At 40.3% G+C, this 11,605-nt stretch overlaps 1 protein-coding gene across 1 annotated transcript in view; it reads left to right on the top strand.

The window, feature by feature from the left end:
* The first annotated feature begins 2,641 nt into the window (after window positions 1-2,641).
* The window catches only part of LOC133415847 (roundabout homolog 2-like), a 68,104-nt gene continuing 59,140 nt past the window's right edge, over window positions 2,642-11,605 (top strand). Inside the window, 2 exon segments of the mRNA XM_061702348.1 lie at window positions 2,642-3,152; window positions 8,390-8,716. Of these exon segments, the coding sequence (XP_061558332.1) occupies window positions 3,095-3,152; window positions 8,390-8,716 (385 nt within the window). The 5' untranslated portion in view covers window positions 2,642-3,094.

Below are 11,605 nucleotides of genomic sequence, written 5' to 3'. Positions count from 1 at the left end.
CAAACAAGCATTCGCACTCACATTCACACCAAAGGACAATTTAGCGTCTTGAATGAAGATTATTAGTCTTCAGGAAGGCTAGAGCCATGATTTGAATCGCCAAAGTCAGAACTGCGAGGCGCACGCTCGACCACCTCGGCTGCCAGAATACAACATATTAAGCGAGGAGGTGACAGATTAAACAACAAAGTCTTGTTGTCGACAATTTTTTATTTTTTTTTAAAGATTGGAACTTTTGTTTCATGTTGCATGACAAATTTTCAACCCGCACTATTTTTCCATAACATTAAGGCAATCAAATCATTTCAAAAGATGTACAAACTATAATCCATAACAAGCAGTTGTATGGATGACTTTTTGGTAGTTGCTGAATGACGAATGAAACATTAACAGTAACATGGATTTATACGTTATACAGTTCAGTACAAATTCAATTGGATTAGAGAAAAAGGAAACAACATGGTAATCCCAGCCGAATATGGCACTGAACCAGAATATGAAAAGTGCCGATTTATTTCATGTATTGCATTAATCAGATTTTGAGTCTATTATTAAACAAGATTCATTCATAAGCAGCTGCTTTGGATTGATATTTTACATCAAGTTATGAGTGAACATTAAACACCATTTGTGTTTTTTTGAAGGGAGTTTGTTACACTGGAGAGATTCCATACTGGACTTTTCCTCACATTTAATTATAATTAATTTGTTTAGCTCCTTTACAGTTTCCTTAAATGTCTATTAGCCTTTTCATAATGATGGCGATGATGCAGGGGACTGAAAGACCGATCCAGTAATTACAATAAGTGCTAACAACGGATCATAATATTGCAGAGTATTACTTGTACATAATTAACGCAAGGCATGCTCATAAAGTTTCCTCGTCATGTTATTAGGGTTCACTTAGATTGATTTTGTGAGGGCATTCATTTCTTTAAGAAGCCAATTCATCATCATCCTCCTTTGCTCTGCTGGGCTTCGGGTTAAGGTCACATAGAAGTTACTCGCATTCGATGACATACAACGTATTATTTTTGTTTAGTGCAGAACGTGCCACTTAGCTGCACCGTGCACTTTACATCTCGCAAAGGCTTGCACTGTTGAGATATTGCTCAAACACTGTTGAGTGCGAAGAGGCTTTGCCTGCACCACAAAGTCAGCTGTCTCCATAAGAACAATCAAAATGGCAAATGCAGTTGAACACATCACTCCATGATGGGTGAGATCTCTCCAATATAAAAGATTGTGCTCACTTCCCACCCTTAACCGCATGCAGACTCAATTTAGCCATTGTCTGTAATTATTATTCGATCCACTGCCATGAATACGGTGCCAAAAAATGGTTTAATTTCAGCTTCTGGATCAATAGCAGCTCATACGGCCTATTTCTCGGGTTTTAGGGTGAAGCTGGCTTTGTATCAGCGTTGACAACATTGAGCGATATTGACGACTAGCACCTTGGCCACTGAGGACTGAAATGCCATCCTTTACAAAACACTTTTAATGACTCTTTCTAGCAATATTTCAAATCATCAGCATGTGAAGCCAAAGGTACCAGATTTATTTTATCTGACTTATTTTCCTTAACCAATTGTGTGATTTGATTATCCATCCATCCATCCATCCATTTTCATTACCGCTTATCCTCACTAGGGTCGCGGGCTGCTGGAGCCTATCCCGGCTATCTTCAGGCGGGAGGCGGGGTACACCCTGAACCAGTTGCCAGCCAATCGCAGGGCACATAGAAACAGACAACCATTCGCACTCACAGTCATGCCTACGGGCAATTTAGAGTCTCCAATTCATGCATGTTTTTGGGATGTGGGAGGAAACCGGAGCGCTCGGAGAAAAACCCACGCAGGCACGGGGAAAACATGCAAACCCGACACAGGTGGGGCCGGGTTTGAACCCCGGTCCTCAGAACTGTGAGGCAGACGCTCTAACCAGTCGTCCACCGTGGCTAAAAGCAAAATAATATTAGTAAAATAAACATTTTACACATAAGATGATTTATTTATTTGCAATAAATAATTGGTTTAATGTTTGTAATTACATTTTAAATACTGAAATAAAAATGACAGTCAACTATTTTATTGACTAAATTAACTTTCACAAATATTTTGAGATTTTAAATATCTTTTAACTGCATTAGATCCTATATCCTCCCCTTTGTTCATATTCAAATCAAATGTGAGCACCAAAGTTTCCCCACCCCTGCTCTCAATACTACTCAATATTAATTTGTTTTGTTTTGAGTCTTTTTTTTCTTCATGATGATCAATGGGGAAAAAAAACAAATAATGCAAGAACAACAATATAATTTTCCCAAAAGACCACTCTCTCTCATATTGCTCATATCCTCTCGGGGGCATATTTTCATGGTATCTTGGGATTGCTATGATATACTGTGATGCACACACCACATGGGAAAAGCCATCTACGGGATTAAGCAAGTTAAATATTCTGTCTAAAGCCTGTAAATTGTTACCCACAAGCGTTGAAGGTGAATGTTAGGTTTCCTCTCGAGACGTGTGCCATACCCGGTTTTTCCTTCCTCGTGCATGGAGGAGGAGGGGCCGCGCGAGCTGCTGCACCGTCGCCGCTTCCCAACTCAGCTCCTCCACAACCGCGGCCGCGCCTCCATCCCTCAACTTGTCCCGCGTGGCGATGGGCGCGCTTGCCTGCCTTCAGACCCGCTAAAAGAGGGGGGAAAAAAAAAAAATAATAAGTGCCGGTTGTGGAGAAGAATGTGTTCGGAGCCGGACGGATCCGCGTTTAAGTGTTGCGTGCGGGGCGTCGCTGGTGTTGTTTGCAGTTGCTGACTGCAGAAATAACAGCAAGGTGTCCGCAGACCAGCGCTCACTGGTGGGTGCCCGTTGACTGGAGAGGATGAAGGCGGCTGGCTTCCCTTTCCTCGCCGCAACGAGCGCCTCGGTGGCTCACTTGAAGCTGTAGACATTTCAAAAGTCACAAAGGTGAAGACAGGGATTGATTTATGAATTTATAGCTTTTTTTTTTTTTTTTTTTTTTTTTTGTTTCCCGCTGGAGGAGAAGGAATTCATGCGTCGCTAGCTGACGGGGTCAATATGCCAGAATGGGTCCTGTACACTATTTGTTTCTCTGTGGACTTCTATGCACCAGAATGAGCAATGGTAAGCCAGAAATGATTACACTTTTGCAATATTCTGTTTCAACTGTATGTTCATTCAAATGATAGTATCCATCACAAATATATCTCGCTTAAAGCAAAACTGATCGCACTGCCACTATTGTAGCTGCCTATTGTATGCATGCTTTTCAATGGTTTGGCATCCTTTTGAATCTGCTGTGGTAAAACTTGAAGAATGACTTCGTGGAACAATTCAACTCCCTTCTTGCCATGACAAAGTGTAACAGAGCACGTCACGATTGACATTCATTTATGAAACACTTTTGAGATTAAATGCGCAGTTTTCCCCATTATTGTTTTACCATCCGTCATTACTGTGCTGTGTGCCACAACAATTCATTTGCACAGGCAGATGATAAGAGTTTATGTCCTGCAGTAACGACGGCTAATGTGGTGTGGACGAGGTGGTTAGTCTGAAAATTCTCCCCTTGAGAATTTATATCCACTCATAAAGGAAAAGGGATTTTGTGCTCCCAGCATATACCAGTTAAGATTTGTGGTCATGTGATTGTGTGGATGGACTTTTACAGTTTTTCTTTTTTTTTTTTCTTCTTTTCTCAGAACTGTTCATATGTACACTCTAAACTAAGAGTATTGTGGTATTATAGTATTATCTCGTGACTATTGTGTCTGTTTTTGGGCTGACACAGATCATCTGGTGCATTGTGAATGGGAAATGAGCCCTCAGCGAAACGTGCACCTTTTAGGGTACTTTTGCATTGATTTTCATTGACTGGACTGGAGGCATGCATTGTTTCATCACATTTCTCAAATCGAGCACCGTAGATGCTCCCATGATGTTGCGGGTACACATTTGACTCTTTTTGTACAGAATATCGAGAAGAGACAATCCAGCATCATGAAGTGCTTTCATGTAGACTCTTTCAATTTCAATGATCCTGACTTTGTACCTTTTTGTAGAGGGACGATAAATTACTGACTATACTTTGTCATACCCAAATTTGAGTCGACTCACAGCATATTATTTATTAAACACTAAACACTTTTTTTTTTCTATCCAGGAATGCGAGTAAATAAGTACAATTTAAAATCTTAATCAAGTGTTCGTATAGTTTTAAGATGTTTTGTAAAACAATACGTTTGACGGTTCATGTTTAACAATCGTTTTTGAGCATTAAAAATCTCGGTAAAAGAATTTCTTCATCCGGGGTTCTCGGTTTACGACAGTCCCGTTCCTACGGTGATGACGTCACCAGATTTTGTTGAAAACTGCCATAGTCCATCACTAACTTACGCTGTTACAGTGGTAAAGTCATAATGACCTTAAATATCTGTAGGCCATAAATATAAAACATTGAAATGAAAAACACTAAATAATTGAATGCGTTGCATGGCGACGTATTCTTATGCCACACACTTTGGTAACCTCAACCTAATTTAGAACTGCTGTGGCACAAACCAACCGTTCTTGGGATCCAATAATGCAAACAGCTTGACAGACAGGAGCCTTTTACATGACAATCAAATGGGGCAGTCGATACCCCTTGAGCAAGGCACCTAAAACCTAAAACTGCTCCCTGCGTGCTGCAAGCCACCCTCTGATCCAGTGTGTACTTGCCACATTGACTACTGTGATAGGTTAAATGCAGATGACAAATTTTGTGAATATGCACGTAAACAAATCATGTCAGTAAAGATAATTAAAGCTAGCATTTTCATTACAACCTGAAAGTGACTCCTCTGAACTGTACTACTATGAGGAGGTGACCTCACCTCTGACAGAAAGTAGCCCCGACATTGCTATTTATTTATTTCTTCTCGACTCAGCCCAGTAATTCAGCACCATGGATAGATCCTGATCAACAGCCTCCGAGAGGATCTGAGAAAGTTCTTTTAGAAGCACTTTCCAAGAGAAATGATGCTTTAAATACTTGTGTACTATAATTACCGCATATTGGTTGGTTAAATTTGTGGAACGCTACATCATTGCAAGTTATTGATGTGTTTTGGCTCTGGTGCTTTCCTTTACAACTCGGAAACTTACTGTGGCTTTTCGGTCCTGAAAAAGGTACAAACAGTAACCTTGCAGTCCAATAATTGGCCCTTTGGGGTGCATTTGCATAAGTTGTAATTTGAGGGAGAGAAATCTCCTTCGGCTGTACCCCTTTTTCTGACAGCGAACTAAACTAAATGCACCAACCAACTGAAAAGAGACAGCACTGATATAAGAATGTTCAGTAATAAAATGAACCTTCAGTTTACCTTCAGACAAACTAATATGACAGCATCGAACATTAGATTGTATGTCCGAGACACATATTCATCTCCTAAAAGGAATTATATCACATTACAGACGTACAAGAGCTTGAAAAGAATGACCAAAATGCTTGCTGAGATTACTCTGCTTTAAACTGAGACATGTCCTGATCCCATCTCAAAATGAAAGAATCAAAATAGGTCACATCACTACAAAGGCACAATTAACCAACTTTCAATGAATCTCCAAGGGCAAACACAATCTGTCCCAGGAAGCTGAACACCCTTCAGTTTATTACTATTGCAAAACCATGCGGGAGAGAGCTGGAATTGGCAGAGTTGAAAATCCTTACATTCTCTTTGGGAGTGACGAGGATGGACAAGATCAGGAATTGGCTCATCAGAGCACAGACTGGAAGGTTTGGAGACCAAGTTTGAATGAGACTGTTTGGACATGTGCGTAGAAGGGATATCGGCTATACCGGTAGAAAGGATGCTGGAAACGGAAGACCTAAGAGGATGATCTTGCAGATAGCTGCAAGTAGAGCAGAAGATGCAGGAGACAGGAAAGAATGAAAAGAAAAAGTTTTAAAGGTCTTGTATTTTGGCTATTTCCAAAAAACACCTTGGTTTTGTCATACAAATGTCCAGAAAAGGCTCCTCTGACAGCGACTTCTGTTTGACCCAGTTTTGTGTCCACTTTGTCCGTATTTGGCTAAGACCGCCCCCTTTCCTCTGGTTGGTTGCCTTCATGTAGAAGATCCACTTGTGAGAGCAGACCTGTTTGTCTCGGGATCGGAAACGTAGGCGGAGATCTTCGCTTGTGACCGAGTAAGTAGATAAGCTCGAGAAATTCCAATGAGCCGATTTCAGGCCTCGGCAGAAAAAGAACTCTGGAACTCAGGAATGCGTGGAAGATTTTAATTCAAGTTACAGTTTTACTGAGGTACCATAGAGACAATATTACACCCCAAATATGACAAAAGGTTGGTTTGGCAAAATATGTCCCCTTTACGCAGGCAATGTTTTAACTAACGGTCTGTCGTCCTAAACGAACAATTGTAAAAGAAGAAAAAAATACTGTCATATTAATACATTAAAACAATAAAACGCTCACCTCAAAGGCCAATGGTGTAATGAAAGTCATGTGGATTAAGGATTGAGGATTAACTGTGGCAACGTGTGTTAAAATAAAGTTAACCGCTGAGAAAAGTAAAGCCGATAACAATCTCAAGGGGTAGGAGTTATGCAGTTAGCAGATCGCTAGCAAGCAAGCTGGGTGTTCGTGCGATGTCACACATGATGACAGCACAAAATTTACATTTGTGGGTTTGTGTGTAAAAGCAGTTATTGCCAAGAAATTGTAAACTGTTCTGCCAAAAACAATAGATTGAATCCCCCCACCCCCGCTAATATACAGTCCATTCATAATTAGTCTCCTTCTGGAAAAAAAATAAAACTTCCTGCAGCCCTGCTATGGATAACAATGTAAAAATGGCAACTTGTTGTGGGAGAGATGCTAGTCTGCTGGCTCTTTGTATGCCTGCCCATGTGTGATCTGGTTCTCTGTGTTGTGTGCAACACAAAATATACAATAGAGTACAAATTGAATTTCCCCTTTACAGATTATAATGACCATAAAAAAGGGAAAAACCTTTAAAAACCGTGCATTAAAATGACCTGTTACGCCATGAATACAAAGATGATCCAGAATTCGTCAACATTTGAGCACCATACACGTGTACTTATGGGCTCAGTGGAACAAGTAAAGATACTGCATTATGAGACACAACATGTGATGTTTTTTTATCAGGCATGTGCGTGATCTTTCTAAAATTCCAGAATGAGCATTGCAGTGTAGCCATCAAGGACAAAAAAAAAAAAAGAAAAGCAGATGAAGGCATGCTCTTCTATTGTTACAGTACAAAGTGAAGCATCTGATGTACCGTTCTCTGTTGTACACTCGCAGTGACATCTTTGATGATGTCAGCGTTTGATAGAACCTGTTAATGAAAAAGTTAATGAGATGTAATGACTTCTCAGTTCCAGCAAACTTTGAAGCCTGTGTGTGAGAACATTGTGCAGCCAATAAGACCCTGACGCTAATTAATTTGGCTCTCAAGGACACTACCCAAATGATCGTTCGTTACATCTGCAATTGCACGTACAAACTCAATTATGTAACTTGATCATTTACAGATTATGTAACCTGGTTATTGACAGTAAATTTGGGAATACATTTGAAAAATATCAGCCTCACCATCATTTAAATTCGATATTTGAAAGCTTCTTATGTTTATTCCCGGCCAGAAGTGTCTCTACATCAATAGACAGCCACTGATCGTGTTCAAATTTGGTCAATTTAATATTTTTTCACAATTCAGTACTACTGGTCAATCCCCACTTGGGTATGTTTATCCATCCATCCATTTTCTGAGCCGCTTTTCCTCACTAGGGTCGCGGGGGTGCTGGAGCCTATCCCAGCTGTCATCGGGCAGGAGGCGGGGTACACCCTGAACTGGTTGCCAGCCAATCGCAGGGCACATAGAAACAAACAACCATTCGCACTCACAGTCACACCTACGGGCACTTTAGAGTTTATGCATGTTTTTTTGGGATGTGGGAGGAAACCGGAGTGCCCGGTTATCCCCACGCAGGCACGGGGAGAACTGGGTATGTTTATTTATTGATTAAATTGTCACCCAACATAAAGTGTTGGGAAAATGGGTTGCACTGTTTGGCAATGCAATGATAATGGCTCAACAAACATGCTGTTTTTGAATGTATTTATTTTCTTTATTTATTTATTTTGTTTCCTGACGGGGAGAACATGCAAACTCCACACAGGGTAGGCCGGATTTGAACCCATGTCCTCAGAACTGTGAGGCAGATGTGGTAAACAGTCGTCCACCGTGCTGCGTATTAATTATTATTATTATTATTATTATTATTATTGCAAATGTATTTAGACTTACAATGTTGTGCTCCTTTGGTCTCCTCTAGGGTCTCGTCTTCGCCAGGAAGACTCCCCTCCCCGCATTGTTGAGCACCCCTCTGACCTGATTGTGTCCAAGGGGGAGCCAGCCACTCTCAACTGTAAGGCAGAGGGCCGTCCGGCCCCTACGGTGGAATGGTACAAGGACGGCGAACGTGTCGAGACGGACCGCGACAACCCTCGCTCGCACCGCATGCTGCTGCCCAGGGGGTCCCTCTTCTTCCTACGCATCGTCCACGGACGGAGAAGCAAGCCCGACGATGGCAGCTACGTTTGCGTGGCCCGTAACTATCTGGGAGAGGCTGTGAGCCGAAACGCATCTCTCGAAGTAGCACGTGAGTCTGAGATTTCTTCATACCCTTCTGGACATTTGTAACCATGATGCCCTGGCCAATACTGCATGACGACAGTTCAATGTGAAAATAAAATGACAGTATATTATAATCATGTGCACTGCCTGTTTTGGGATGTGTTGAAGTTTCACCTAAAAAGGTAGATTTCACACTAAATTAAGCATAACATTTGTAGCTTCGGGATCCATAGATTCCATCTGTCATAATATGTGCAATGTCACCTATTCACTGAACCTACAACTGAGTGAGTGCGTGTGAATGTGTGCACAGCATGTGTGCGCATTTGTGTGTGAATATGCTTTCACCCTGCTCGTGAGACCTGTTTGGATGACCTGTTTGAGTAATGTATGGGCAAAACTGTGAATTGCTCCAGGGGAGGAGAGAGAAAGGAGCCCATATTTTAACCTAGCAAACTCCCTTTCACTATTTGGATTTGGAAAGATGCATCCTGCTCCCAGCCAGCGCTCCACCCGTGTGGGAGATGGGCTCGGGGCTATTCACATTTCCATTATGTGCTAAACTGAGCTGATTTCTTGCCATGAACAAGATGCACTCACGCTCAGACGCGCACACACAAACACCACAGATACTTGCTTGCACACATGAACACCCACACTTGTTTTTCCTGCTCTCCAGTTCTCATCGCATAGTGAAGTGAAAGAGGTAGTAGTCCATTTAAACAGCATGGTCCTGATTGAAAATGTAATTTTACTACACTGCCGTGGACTGGTGACCATATTTGTCCAGTCTGGGATGTACAGCTGGGATGGGCTGCAACTTCCCTGCTGCCTTGAGCAGGTTACGGTAGATTAGTTTTGTCCTGATTAGGTATTATTTCAGACCAACGACAAATTGCTTTGAAATCTTGCATAGATAAAATGAGCTGAAATACTTGTACATTATTTCCCCACAATACTCTGCAACGTTTGAATTAAATGACACACAATCCTTAATGTATGTGAGTAAATAATGCTTTATGTACTCTCTGAAGAGTATATCCTTTTCATTAGGCAAATCCTGGATGGCACTTGAAGATAGTGAATAATCTTTCTCAGAAAGACTCAGGATTTTCCCCCACTGATCCCCTTGAATGAATAGAGCAAGCCAACTATATGCACATGACTTCTATGTATTGGCAGAGTCATTTTGTGGAGATTTCCTGGTGAAATAAAATAAAGCGAATTGTCATTTCTCAGCTCAAACAGGCATTTATAATTCAACATTGTGTTTAATCGCCACATCCCTTGTCTGTCTGTAGAAGCTTCAGTTACAGTATTTGTTTTAGTTTGTTTTAGGTAGCCAAGGGCGTTTCTGGCACAAAGCTCAGTTTACGATGCAGCAAAGATCAAGACGCAAATATACAGAATCGTAATCCAAATCATGTTGGTTTCAACTAAATCTGGAATTATGTAGCATATCGTATTGAATCATTTATTAAGCTTTGGTTACGTGTTAATTAATCCATGTTAACACCCTGTGAGAAGAAGAGTGCAGCCTTTTTTTTCCCTCCTGCATGACTGTTAAAGGACTGAGAACCCACATCCCCAGTGTACATCAAATTTCAAGCATCTGCTTAATTATGTGGGATTTTAATTGTTTCATTGTCAAACTCTTGACAAGATGGCAACATTGAGTGCACAGTTAAAGCTACAACATTCTTGCAGTAAAAACTACATCTAAATATGACTTAATCCACTAATGTACAGTATGTGTTGATCCTTTTTTGCTAACTAATTTCAAGTTAGTTTTCCATCTTTTTTTCCTTGGAGTTCTTTTTTTTTTTTTTTTTTTTTTTTAAGGCAGCAGTCTTTGAATTCTGAGTATGATGCATTCAGGGATGCATAATTGCTTGACCCCTTCAGAGGTTGCAGGATCTGTTCGATAATGATGAGGCTTGCTCAAAATGTCCTGTTTTCTAAATCCATGCACATCCGCAACTGTTCTAACAGGAAAAGTGTTGCTCAATCACTGGCTGAAGATGTGTACTTAATAAAAACGTGTAGTTATTTTGTACACATTTATCAAGGAAATTGTATAATTTTGTCTGCGCAATGCACAATTCTGGCCACCTTAAGATGGTAACAGTTTTAATTTTATGTCAATTTGGCAGATATACCAGATAGATTAAGCATAACAAGGGGATACTGGCAAAACAAATGACCACATCTTATAAGTAATGGAAAATTGCACACGAGCTTTGTATTTTCACATAAATTGTGCTCATGAAAAAGAATCAATAGACTGTGGGTTAGATTACACTTCTGTCCTTCATGTTGAAGTTATTATATTTACAGATATAGATACAGCATACACTCCCCTCCAAAATTATTGGAACAGTGACGCCAAGTCTAGATAAATTGATCGTACTGATGTGCTTCACTGTGACTAGTTTCAGAGAGTGTACTTTTAGTGCAGGTTCGTGCTACAATTACCTTCTTTAAAAACCTTTTTTTTTAAAACTATCCAATAAATGGGCACCTTACCATTTTATTTGTATCTCCTACCCCATCAAAAAAAAAAAAAAACTTTTAATTCCTTTATGTATGTATGTTGAAAAAGGTATTTTTTGTGTTGAAGGGAGCGGTGGGTCGAATGACCCTACATGCTACATTAGACATTAGCACAAAATTCAAGTCCAAGATGAAAATAAGTTTGATGAGTCACTCATCAAAACAATCATCAGTGGTTTTTGGTATACTAAATTGACGTTTAAACTATATTTGAGACAAGTATATTGTCTTGGTCCAATATAATGGAGTCTGCTTGGGGACACTTCAATTCGTTTGAATCTACAAAACATTTTTCATAAAACCTTAGTTACAGGCAATTTCCCATGATTTAAAGATGATTAACTTTCATACAAAAATAAAA

This window comes from Phycodurus eques, chromosome 17 (assembly GCF_024500275.1).
Source record: "Phycodurus eques isolate BA_2022a chromosome 17, UOR_Pequ_1.1, whole genome shotgun sequence".
NCBI classification, from domain to species: Eukaryota; Metazoa; Chordata; class Actinopteri; order Syngnathiformes; family Syngnathidae; genus Phycodurus; species Phycodurus eques.
Note: the sequence above shows the minus strand (reverse complement) of the source record. Positions and strands in the feature narration are given on the sequence as shown.